Source organism: Podarcis bocagei (genome assembly GCF_964188305.1).
Source record: "Podarcis bocagei genome assembly, chromosome: 11".
Taxonomy (NCBI): domain Eukaryota; kingdom Metazoa; phylum Chordata; class Lepidosauria; order Squamata; family Lacertidae; genus Podarcis; species Podarcis bocagei.
Genome location: NC_138136.1, coordinates 14,420,956 through 14,434,464, shown reverse-complemented (window position 1 = coordinate 14,434,464; position 13,509 = coordinate 14,420,956). Strand labels below are relative to the sequence as shown.

Sequence of the window (13,509 nt, the reverse complement as noted above, 5' to 3'; positions counted from 1 at the left end):
TTATGCAGTGCCAGAATGAAGAGTTTCTGGTCTACAGAAATATAAAGGTGAGTTCACTTGGTCAAAAATGGAAAGAAAAAAAACAGACACAAAAAAATTCTAAACTAATGAAAAATATGGCTCAGATAGAAAATAAAATATGAGGATTTGCAGTCTCACTTTCCAAAGTAAATGCAACTTTATGTTATAGTGAAGGAACTGACTGCAAAAGTGCCCCTTGTCATGCTATGAGCTATCTTGCTGCTAAGAGATTATGGAAACCACAACAGATCCTCAAAATATTCTGCATTGGATGCCTGTGCTTTAAGTATAGATTTTTTTGTAATGGTGTGTGTTTAGCTGATCATTTATATGTTCGTATATATCAATTTTTAGATTTTTTAAAAAGTGTTTTGTGCATTATGAATTTCTAAAACATGTTCTGGGTGTCTTGTTAGCCACCTCTGGCATTTTATAAAAGGTGGGGTGTAAAGTGGTTTGAATCGGCAGGTAATCTTCAGCCGTCCAGATGTTGAATTGCAGTCCCAGGTCGCCTAACACTCTTTTGAACAAACAAACAGCCTTACATCTTGGACAGGAATAGTTTTGAGATATATATCTCATTACTGTACCCTAAGCCCATAGGGAAACTTTCTAAAGTAAAATAGATTTTTCCTCTGTGTTGCTAGGAACTTTTTCAAAAAAATGTTTTCACTGAGAACACTGCTTAGTAAGTTTCCTATTGTATTGCCTCCAGTATGCCTCAACAGGGTGGTGCTGTGATCTAAACCACAGAGCCTAGGGCTTGCCGATCGGAAGGTCGGCAGTTTGAATCCCCACGACGGGGTGAGCTCCCATTGTTCGGTTCCAGCTCCTGCCCACCTAGCAGTTCAAAAGCACTTCAAGTGCAAGTAGATAAATAGATACCGCTCCGGCAGGAAGGTAAACAGCTTTTCCGTGCGCTTCTCTGGTTCACCAGAAGTAGCTTAGTCATGCTGGCCACATGACCTGGAAGCTGTCTGCGGACAAACGCTGGCTCCCTCGGCCTATAGAGTGAGATGAACGTGCAACCCCAGAGTCGTCCACGACTGGACCTAACAGTCAGCAGTACCTTTACCTTTAGATAAATAGGTACCACTCCGGTGGGAAGGTAAACGGCGTTTCCGCACACTGCTCTGGTTGGTTTCGGTGTTCCGTTGCTCCAGAAGCGGCTTAGTCATGCTGGCTACATGACCTGGAAAAACTGTCTGCGGACAAACGCTGGCTCCCTCGGCCTGTAAAGTGAGAAGAGCGTGCAACCCCAGAGTCGTCCGCAACTGGACTTCACTGTCAGGGGTACCTTTACCTTACGCATCTACAAGAAGACACGATCATTGTTAACTGCTCCGAAATAAAAATCACAAATGTAAATAAGTGTATATGTGGGGTGTGTGTTTTTTTTTGGGGGGGGGGAGTTGCTCAGTATATCGTCTAACCATACTCCGGGCTACTGTGCTGAGACAAAACAATGGAGGCATTGTAGCAGAGGTTCCTCTGTGCGCTGACAGACATACTAAAACATTTGGACCGTGTTAAGAATTGTTTTTCCTGCTCATTTTAAATGAGGTGCTAACTTGGGAGACCTTTGCCCCTCTTTCTCCAACTTCCTACTGAGTGTTGTTGTGATACACATGATGTAAAAAAAACAAAACTAAAAAACGCTGAGCACAGCCATGGAATCCTCCTTTCTCCCAAACTTTTAATACCGCTAATAATTTTGTTGCAACCAGAATGTGGCCGGCTTGTGTAGCAGATTGCTTTTTGAGAAGAAAAAAAACCCCTTAAGCTCAGTCCAGCTGAAACACTTTAGAAACTGAGCAATTTGGTTCTTACCTTATGGAAGCATTAGAGATGTATGTGTGTGTGTTGCAACCTCTGCTGCTTTGCATTCCTCCCCCCTACTTTTTGCCTAATTTAGCTTCCCAGTGGATGACAGAAAGTTATACTGAGGAGATATTGGTTCATTCAGCTATGAAGCTGAGTCATTTTTCACCTGTCACTAATCTCACTGTACTTTACCTATCAGGGTTGCTGTAAAGCAGGCATGGCCAAACTCAGCCCTCCAGGTGTTTTGGGACTACAATTCCCATCATCTCTGACCACTGGTCCTGTTAGCTAGGGATGATGGGAGTTGTAGGCCAACAACATCTGGAGGGCCAAGTTTGGCCATGCCTGCTATAAAGGGTTGCTTCTTTGTGTGCTTCCTCAAGAGCTCCGGAGGGTGGCAACACGAGAACGGGGCCTTCTCTGCAGTGGCTCCCCATCTATGGAACACTCGCCCCAGGGAGGTTTGACTGGCACCTTCATTATATACCTTTAGGCACCAGGCAAAAATGTTCCTTTTTAACCAGGCTTTTGGTTGATTTGATTGACATCCTATGCCCTTTAAAAATATGTTTTTTTTGGGGGGGGTGTTATTGGGTGGTTGTTATTTTGATTCTATATTTTGTGGTTTTATATTTTGATAATACCTTCGGGTATATAAATAAAATAATATAAAATATAACATAATAAAGATTCGGTGGTCATAGGCAAAACTATACAGTGGTACCTCAGGTTACATATGCTTCACGTTACATACGCTTCAGGTTACACACTCCGCTAACCCAGAAATAGTGCTTCAGGTTAAGAACTTTGCTTCAGGATGAGAACAGAAATCGGGCTCCGGCAGCGCGGCAGCAACAGGAGGCCCCATTAGCTAAAGTGGTGCTTCGGGTTAAGAACAGTTTCAGGTTAAGTACGGACCTCCGGAACGAATTAAGTCCTTAACCTGAGGTACCACTGTACTGTACAGGCTTTTTTGAGCTCCTTAGGGGAAGACCTCTGCGGTGGCCTCTGGTTATGAAATGATATCCCCATAGAGGATACTACTACTACTACTACTACTAATAATAATAATAATTTCTACCCCTCCCATCTGGCTGGGTTTCCCCAGCCACTTTGGGTGGCTTTCAACAAAACATTAAAAACAGAATAAAACTCCAAACATTAAAAACTTCCCTACTTTATGTCATCTGGGTACTTTTGAGTGGGAAAGATCAGATCCTTCTTCAATACATCAGGTCATTCATTGCACACATGACAGCTGTCCTTTTGTAGCATGCTGCCTTTTGTAAAAGTTATGTTGACAGCAAGTTTGCAGGTTTGCAACATACAGGAAAACAATATTGTTCTTATATAGCACGTGTGCACCAAAGCACTGTAAGTGAATAAAAATAAGAAGTGTAGTGATTACCTGTGATCCTTGTGTTTTCTAGGTATAGCGTATCTGAATGGCATGTGCAGCGAAAAGCGGAAATGTATTATTGCAGAGGATAATGGCTTGAATCTCGCATTTACTATTGCCCATGAAATGGGTCACAAGTAAGTAGATAAAACAAGCATGATTCAACTTTATGTTGGCGTTCCAAGTTAAACACAGTTACTAGTCTGAAAAGGGAGATTTGGTATTCATGTGTACATTTAAATAAACAAACCCTTCTTACCTATATTTGAAACCTCCGGGTATAGGGCAGTATATAAATTCTATTATTATTATTATTATTATTATTATTATTATTATTATTATTATTATTAATAATACCATGGCTGATTTTCTTTTGATTTTTTTAAAAATCTAATTATTATAGAATTGTAGAGTTGGAAGAGACCCCTAGGGTCATCTAGTCCAACCTTCTGCAATTCAGGAACCTCAAGTAGATTATAGATGACAGATGGCCACCCAACCTCTGCTTAATAACCCTGAAGGAAGGAGAATCCACTACATGTGAAAGTACTTAGCTGGTGTTGGATATATTCAATAAACAGTTTTGAGATGATATGGGATGAACAACTAGAATTAAACTAGTAAATAAATGGAAGGCAAATGAAATTTCAGTGGACATCTGATTTGGGAATGTTTGAAGTATTTAGCTGCTGGTTAGGAGAGCAAAAAGAGCAATAAATTTTATTGTAAAACAAAGTATATTTTTGAATTTCTGGAACTGGAAGCTACACCTAATGTGTTTTCTAGGCATACATGAAATTTCCAAACCCACATGCACCAAATTTAGGGGAACAAAAGGGGATACTCACATTGGTTATCTAGTGCAGGCATGGCCAAACTTGTGTTTTGGGACTACAGTTCCTATCTCCCTGATCATCATCCTGTTAGATAGGGATGATGGGAGTTGTAGTCCCAAAACAGCTGGAGGGCCACGTTTGATCATGCCTGATCTAGTGGATCAGGAAAGGTGCTTAACCCCCTAGCCAAAGATTTTCAACTACAAATGCCTCCTTAGCATTCTCCACCCAACTCCTGTTCTTGTTGTCAAATAATCTTTTAAGGCATTGGTTTTAAATTACATTCTGTAGAACCTTGCGATACTACAACAGGCTTTTGAAGAAGATTGCTCTGGTGAAAACCACATCGGCTTCTCTTGGTTATAAACCAAAACACAGAGAAAAGTTGCCCTTCAGGAAGTTATCTTGGTCCTGTCCTGGCTGGAAGGGACAGAAAGTACAAGATGTCTCTGCGTATGTGTGAGAGTGAATGTGGGGCCAATCAATGAAGGCTTCTCAAAGGGTTTGTCTGATCCTGACTGTTTCTTTTGTCTGAGATTCTGCATGTGTGCATTCTGCAGCCAACATCCACCGTTTGCTCTGTGGATAGTTGCAGCTGATGACACTTGTATAGTCAGCAAGCATGCAGTTGTGTAGTATTGGCTATGGCACCCCAACATCTTCATAGCCATTAATGGGGAGATTTCTCTACTCCTACTAGACAGGGTGTCAAATGTGGCTTGCGAAACCATTTGTTTTAGAAAAATGCCAACCGGCCGATGTCACTCTGACAATTCTACATTGTCTGCCCATTTCCCTGCTTGTGATCAGCATCCTGGAAACACAAAGCATGCCAATGGCATTCCTTTCAGTCGATCATTGTTGTGTGTCAAAGCCCCCAAGCCACCCCCAGGAGAATAAAGAAACAAGGACACAGAATTTTAGGTTAATGTTAATGGGCAAATTTAGGCCACAACTTTATTGCTTACAGAATGTGAGCTGTATTGGCTTAGGCATTGGCACCAACAGACTATATCTGACTCCCTGCCCACCTTGCAGGAAGTCTGGTAAGGGTAAACCACCAGTAGGGGGAGCCCTGCCAATGTGGATCGACTCAAGCATCCCCTGGGTTCCCGATGGGGTCGTGGCATTGCTCTAGTCCATGGGCAGGCAAACTAAGGCTTGGGGGCCTGATCCAGTCCAATCGCCTTCCAAATCCAGCCTGCGGATGGTCCGGGAGTCAGCGTGTTTTGACATGAGTAGAATGTGTCCTTTCATTTAAAATGCATCTCTGGGTTATTTGTGGGGCCTGCCTGGTGTTTTTACATGGGTAGAATGTGTGCTTTTATTTAAAGTGCATTTCTGGATTGGACGCGGGTGGCGCTGTGGGTTAAACCACAGAGCCTAAAACTTGCCGATCAGAAGGTCGGCGGTTCGAATCCCCGTGACGGGGTGAGCTCCCGTTGCTCGGTCCCTGCTCCTGCCAACCTAGCAGTTCGAAAGCATGTCAAAGTGCAAGTAGATAAATAGGTACTGCTCCGGCGGGAAGGTAAACGGCGTTTCCGTGTGCTGCTCTGGTTCGCCAGAAGCGGCTTAGTCATGCTGGCCACATGACCTGGAAGCTGTACGCCGGCTCCCTCGGCCAATAAAGCGAGATGAGCGCTGCAACCCCAGAATCGGTCACGACTGGACCTAATGGTCAGGGGTCCCTTTACCTTTTTATCTTTGGATTATTTGTGGGGCATAGGAATTCGTTCATTTTTTCCCCAAAAAATATAGTCCGCTCCCCCACAAGGTCTGAGGGGCAGTGGACCGGCCCCCTGCTGAAAAAAATTGCTGACCCTCCTCAGGCTTCGGATGAGATCCACACCCCCAGATTCCTTTAATGGAATACCTTTGAGCATGGAGGGGCTGCTGATGGCCGCCCTCCCCTCCCCTCCCCCTACAACGCTATTCCAATGCCTAACCGCCAAACCTTACAAAGTTGTGACAATTGCTACGAGGCAGGCGAAAACATCCCCACCAAACACACAACACATTCTTTCTTTCAGATACTGCTGTGTGCTCTGCCTTTCCACTGTCCCCAGAAGTCTTGTTATTATACTAACTTTGGGGCGGGCAGGGGATCGCGTTAGCTTTGCAGCCGTTATTGCCCAAGCATTTTGAGAGCAGCAAGTGTTACAGAACCGAAAGCGGAGCACCAGCAAATAAAACAGAGCAATAAGGCGACAGGCCAGCCAAACCACAATTCACCCAACAACACTAAAAGTGTACATTGGATATGGATAAGCGGTAACGCTCCAGATTTATAGATTTATTTTTATTCACAGATATCCTGCACAAGTGAACACCAACTTTCCTCAAGCTTAGGAAAGATATTTGAGATGAAAATTTAGTATCCAAGAGAGAATTAGAAGAGAAGTAGGGCAGAGATGGAAAAGAGATTAATAAGAGGAATATTCTTGCTATTGCAATTCAGCTTTAAAACCTGATAAGAGATTTCCCCCTAATATGTTTGCTTATTCATACACTGTCCTCCATCTGAGAATCACAGGTCCCAAGGGCAGAGCTCCTCTCTGCTAGATAGCCTGCTTCTGCTGCCAACAGATTGCAGGATTGCAACCCAAAGCAATGAATTGTTTATCTAAAGACCTGAATTGCTTCAATAGCCAAGAACAGAAAAGCATCCACAGTTGGATGTTCTTACATATACCTTCTTTTTCGGCCATAACTCGTAGCTGAGTAAGATTGCCTTCCATGAATGTTGTCTTAATGGTGTGTCCGTAAATGACTGCAAAGGCCAATCCTGGATACTCATGCCATCGGAATAGAGCCTTACTGCGAAGATTGTGCATTAATCGGTGTACACTGATCTCCACACACAGAATAAATTCATGCACAAGAGTCTTCCAAAAACCCATCCAGAATTGACAGATACCTGGAGTGCAACTCTGTGCATGTTTACTCAGATAACAGTCCCACTGTGTTCATGTGAGATACAGATTGCTCCGTTGATTGTGGCATCCTCCATGACAACAACATTTATGCGCGACATCCTGTTTGGCCAGGAATGGAACAATAAGAGCCCTTAGTTATACTGTTAGTTAGCTGTTTGGGATCAGATGAAAATTCCAAACTGGTTTTTAAAGTCATCCTTACAGACAGTGGCGTAGCGTGGGGGTGCAGGGGGGGCCAGCCGCACCGGGCGCAACATCTGGGGGTTAGGGTTAGGGGGTGCAAATCCACGGGTTAGGGGGCGCAAATCCACGGGTTAGGGGGCGCAAATTACTTGCCTTGCCCCAGGTGCTGACAACCCATGCTACGCCACTGCTTACAGAGAGTGCATTGCAATCGTCAATCCATGAGATTACTGAGGCATAAATATTGGCCCAGGTGTTAAAAAACCAAAACACACCAAGGTGTAAATGGGAGAAAAATGTACCCTTAGCTATTGCAGACGCAACCTCAGTGGCGTAGCGTGGGTTGTCAGCACCCGGGGCAAGGCAAGTAATTTGCGCCCCCTAACCCATGGATTTGCGCCCCCTAACCCTAGCCCCAGATGTTGCGCCCGGTGCGGCTGGCCCCCCCTGCAGCCCCACGCTACGCCACTGCGCAACCTAGCCTTTCAGGAACATTGCTAGATCCCAACAGCACACTCACCTGGTACACCCGATTCTACGAGGGATCGTAATCCCCATCTAGAATCAAGTGTTCTGAAATAAAAAAAACCCAGAATGAAAGCACATTGTAAATACATATAACACAGACAATTACCTCTTGGATTATGTAAATGGGGGCCGCAAACTCCTTACTTGTACAGTTTCTGCATAAACTTTTAGTGAGTCATATAGGCCTCTCCAGTCAGCCACAAATATTCACACATTAGATTCTGACAAATGACACAATGACATACAAGACGACTGGGATTCACTAGTATTTTCCACTTTCATTGACCTTTTGAACAGATGTTTTTAACTTTGGGGTAGTTTAAGTCTTCTCTGTTAAACAACTAGGTTGCTGCTTATAATAAGATTCTGGCTCTTCAGCTCTCCTTTCCTTTCTGTTCAATTTAATTGGTACTTTTTGCAAGCAATATTATTTGGGAGTAAATAGGTCTTCTATAGCTACACGACAAGGTTTCTGTGTTTTGGAATCTGTGTGAAAGTGCAGACCATTCTTATGCATGTCTGCCCAAAATAAACCCCCATTGAGTTCGATGGACCTGATTCACAGGCCTGTATGTGTAAAATTTTGGTCTTAATTTTTGCTTTGGTGATGATCCACTTTAGTGAGGGCAAACCGTGTCGGAAAGGCAAACAGCAATCCAACAGTTGTCATCAATATCATACCATAATTTATTCACACACAAATGTTCTACTATTACCCAAGTGGGAATCACTGTCTTGAGTTTGTCAGGAAGAACTCTTACGACAATTCGTAAAAACGCTTGCTTACAAATGTGGATTAAAGTTCCTTTTTTAGCACCACCATGCAATGGTTTTTGTTTCCACTATCACTCCCTAGGAAACCCTCAGAGCCCCAGAATGCTTCCTTACTCCATTTTGAATCCAAGAAGTATAGTTACTTTTTAAATGTACACAGTTATTATTATGGTTGATGTTGTCAAATGAAAACTTGCCCCTTGTCATCTGGCAGCGTGGCTTGATTGAAGTTACAGTGGTACCTCAGGTTACATACGCTTCAGGTTACATACGCTTCAGGTTACAGACTCCGCTAACCCAGAAATAGTGCTTCAGGTTAAGAACTTTGCTTCAGGATGAGAACAGAAATTGTGCTCCGGCGGCACGGCAGCAGCAGGAGGCCCCATTATCTAAAGTGGTGCTTCAGGTTAAGAACAGTTTCAGGTTAAGTACGGACCTCCAGAATGAATTAAGTACAGTGGTACCTCTAGATATGAACGGGATCTGTTCCGGAACCCTGTTCGCATCTAGAGGTAAACGTAACTAGCGACGGCGCGTCTGCGCACACACACGCCGTTTTTTGCCGCTTCTGCGCATGCGTGTGACGTCATTTTGAGCGTCTGCGTATGCACAAGCGCCAAAACCCAGACGTAACGCGCTCCGTTACTTCTGGGTTGCCGAGGAGCGCAACTCGAACGCGCTCAACTCGAAGCATATTTAACTCGAGGTATGACTGTACTTAACCTGAGGTACCACTGCAGTAGGGATAGAGCATGGGTAGGCAACCTAAGGCCCGGGGGCCAGATCCGGCCCAATCGCCTTCTAAATCCGGCCTGCAGATTGTCTGGGAATCAGTGTGTTTTTACATGAGTAGAATGTGTCCTTTTATTTAAAATGCATCTCTGGGTTATTTGTGGGACATAGGAATTAATTTCCCTCCCCCCAAAATATAGTCCGGCCCCCCACAAGGTCTGAGGGACAGTGGACCGCCCCCTGCTGAAAAAGTTTGCTGACCCCTGAGATAGAGAATACTGTAGTATCTGCTGGGAGTAATGAAACAGACTTTGAAAAACACACACACAACAAAACAAACAAAACTTAGGCAACAGTCTCGATGCAACCAGTCATTAATATGCCTGTGTCATCACAGAAATACTGGATTTGTTGTGCAAGGTTTCGTTCGGCTTTAGTTTTGGCTGGATTATTGGCTGACAGGAGTGTGTTAGTTGGGCTGTCAGTTCAGGATGTTTCAACGTAAGGATGCCTGGCAATTAAAGCTCTTTGACAGATGGAAACTGGTTTGCTCTGCAGGAGGGAAAGTGCAGAATTCACATACTTTGGATCTGGGCCAGACGGCTACAATTGTTGGTGTGAGGTGGAGGAGAGAGAGAGGGGGGGGGATTTGCATTACGTTGTAGTCTTAGTAGCTACGATGCTTCTCTAAAATTAGTTTATCTGATTTGTGCAACTTGAGAAACCCAGAAGGTACAATCCTTATATGCAGCCTTAGCTGTGCTGTTAATCTAGTTGGTTTTTCAACCCCACATCTCTCCAGTCTTCCTTCTTTCCCTCCACCTTCTTTTTTCCCTCCACCTAAAAGTTATAAGGAGTCAGCCTTCAGAAGCGGTATTTCTGAATCTTTTCAAGCTTTGAAATGGTGAATATTGGGATGGGTAGACAGTTGTTTATTTAATAAGATGGGGTGGGGGTGGGGAGCAAATAACATATATTTTGTCCATGCTTCCCTGTGGAAAAGATGCTTGTTAGAGTCATTGGGCATTAAATGCGTTTTGAGAGAGGGAATTATTGTTTTTTGTTGTTCTCATTCTTATTATGTATTTTGTGGTTTTTATATTGCCATTTTATGTTGTGATCTATGGATATATACAAATTTAATAAAATAAAAATAAATAAATAATTCATTTCACTTCTATATCGCTTTCATTTTTAAAAATATATATATCAGAAAGTGGTTTACAACCTATGTTAAAATGTCAAACCCAGAATAAAACATTGCAAAAGAAAGTAAGATATAAATTATACATTCAAAACAACATAATTAACAAGAAACTAAAATGTTTCTTAAAGATTTCAAAATAAAACATTACAAATTAGGTCATTGCAGAGTGCAGATTTAACACAACCAAGTTAGAAATAAATACCTTATTTCAAAAGAAAACATTACTAGAGGAAATCAAATATAAAATGCACATTTAAAACAGCGTAACTGGCTAGCGAATCAAGTATTACAGTGGTACCTCAGGTTAAGTACTTAATTCGTTCCAGAGGTCTGTACTTAACCTGAAACTGTTCTTAACCTGAAGCACCACTGTAGCTAATGGGGCCTCCTGCTGATGCCGCGCTGCCGGAGCACAATTTCTGTTCTCATCCTGAAGCAAAGTGCTTAACCTGAAGCACTATTTCTGGGTTAACAGAGTCTGTAACCTGAAGCGTATGTAACCTGAAGCGTATGTAAACCGAGGTACCACTGTATTGTAAACATAGAACATATATCTGGTGCTGCTGCTGCTGCCAATGCTGGTTCATGGAGGGCGTTGGTTGTGGAAGCTCAGGCTTGATGACCTTGGTTTGCACTAAGACACAGCCAAGATGCTCTTAGCCCTCTTCAGCAGCCTCAGTTTTTGTAGCTGGAGTCAGTCAGGTGGGGAAAGGCTTGCAAGGCAGGGAGCAACATTAGCAGTTCTGAAATTTACTCAGTTCTCAGAATTTAAGCAGCCTAACTTCTGAGCAGACCTGCAGCCAACAGTCTTGTTGAGCTTGCTTCATGAAGGCTGCAGTCCTAACCACATCTGAAGTCCTGTTCAATTTAGTGAGCTTCCTATGAGGATTTCAGTCTTTAGCAGCAAGTTTCATTAAACTTGGGACGCGGGTGGCGCTGTGGGTCAAACCTCAGCGCCTAGGACTTGCCGATCGCATGGTCGGCGGTTTGAATCCCCGCGGCGGGGTGCGCTCCCGTCGTTCGGTCCCAGCGCCTGCCAACCTAGCAGTTCGAAAGCACCTCCGGGTGCAAGTAGATAAATAGGGACCGCTTACCAGCGGGAAGGTAAACGGCGTTCTGTGTGCTGCACTGGCTCGCCAGATGCAGCTTGTCACGCTGGCCACGTGACCCGGAAGTGTCTGCGGACAGCGCTGGCTCCCGGCCTATAGAGCGAGATGAGCGCACAACCCTAGAGTCTGGCAAGACTGGCCCGTACGGGCAGGGGTACCTTTACCTTTACCTTTACCTTCATTAAACTTGGTGGGACAAACTTTTGAGTCAGATGTACTAATCTGCTGAATAACTGTGAACAACTACAACGTGTTGCCACCAGTGTGTGTGTGTGTGTGAGAGAGAGAGAGAGAGAGAGATTAAATATGGATTATAGGTAAGTATATTGGGTCAAATTGTTTTTTAAAGAGAAATATTATGTACATATGAATATCGCTTACTGGGAAGTACCGTATTTTTTGCTCTATAAGACTCACTTTTTCCCTTCTAAAAAGTAAGGGGAAATGTGTGTGCGTCTTATGGAGCAAATGCAGGCTGCGCAGCTATCACAGAAGCCAGAACAGCAAGAGGGATTGCTGCTTTCCCTGCGTAGCCATCCCTCTTGCTGTTCTGGCTTCTGAGATTCAGAATATATTTTTTCTTGTTTTCCTCCTCCAAAAACTAGGTGCGTCTTGTGGTCTGGTGCATCTTATAGAGTGAAAAACATGGTATGTCTATTTTGAAAGGGAGGAGGAATCTACTGCCTTTCTGTGAGCAGTTTAAAAACTATATATTTCCCTCTTAAAATAAGCTCTACTTTCAATGCTTTCACATTTTTAGCATGGGAATAAATCATGACAATGACCACCCATCTTGTGCAGATGGTCTCCATATCATGTCTGGAGAATGGATCAAAGGGCAGAATCTTGGAGATGTTTCATGGTCCCGGTGCAGCAGGGAAGATCTGGAAAGATTTCTCAGGTAATTCATTCAAGAAGTGGAATTGCTTAATGTCAGCTTTTACATCTATTCATTTATTTTCTTCGATGGCTATAAATTTCAGACATGCCAAGTTTTCAGCACCCTGTAGCAGCTTCTGTATCAGGTTCAAAAGGTACCGTTGAACAGTTTTGAAAGTGTGGTATCTCAGCTTTCAGCATTATTGGATTATCCAGCAAGAGAACATGAGAGCTAATTGAAGGAAGAGGATAGAAATATAAATAAATAAATAAATTTTATTTATATCCCGCCCTGCCCAGCCGAAGCCAGGCTCAGAGCGGCTAACAACAGTAAAATGATAAAACATTCTAAAATCATTTCATTATAAAATTAATTCAAATCAGATTAATGGCAACTATTGGGCTAGAGTTCTGTGAGGATTGCCAAAGGAGGGAATCAGGCTGTGCCCTGGCCAAAGGCCTGGTGGAACAGCTCTGTCTTGCAGGCCCTGCGGAAAGATATCAAGTCCTGCAGGGCCCTAGTCTCTTGTGACAGAGCATTCCACCAGATCAACTTTTAAAGGTTTACTCAGCTGTGTTCAAAGCAAGAGGAATGCTGTTGGGTGACAGAGAGAAGGTGGAACTGCTCAACCACCTACTTTTCAGAGCTTGGATAGACACCTGTCATGTATGATGTGGTTGAGATTGCAGGGCGTTGGACTAAATGACCCTAGGAGTCCCTTCCAACTCTACAATTCTGTGATTCTTTGTATTTTACAATAAAGGTTCTTATATTCAAGATGGGACGCTGGTGTCGCTGTGGTCTAAACCACTGAGCCTCTTGGGCTTGTGAATCAGAAGGTTGGTGGTTCGAATCCCTGCGACAGGGTGAGCTCTCGTTGCTCTGCCCCAGCTCCTGCCAACCTAGCAGTTTGAAAGCATGCCAGTGCAAGTAGATAAATAGGTACCACTGTGGTGGGAAGGTAAATGGCATTTCCATGCGCTCTGGCTTCCGTCACAGTATCCCATTGCTCCAGAAGCGGTTGAGTCTCCTGCTGGCCACATGACCCAGAAAGCTGTTTGTGGACAAATGGCGGCTCCC

General features: G+C 43.7%; 1 protein-coding gene across 1 annotated transcript in view; it reads left to right on the top strand.

The window, feature by feature from the left end:
* Positions 1–13,509, top strand: part of ADAMTS19 (ADAM metallopeptidase with thrombospondin type 1 motif 19) — a 121,513-nt gene that overhangs the window by 56,849 nt on the left and 51,155 nt on the right. Inside the window, exons 8-9 of the mRNA XM_081213568.1 lie at positions 3,276–3,381; positions 12,310–12,450. Of these exons, the coding sequence (XP_081069694.1) occupies positions 3,276–3,381; positions 12,310–12,450 (247 nt within the window). The remainder of the gene's footprint in view (positions 1–3,275; positions 3,382–12,309; positions 12,451–13,509) is intronic.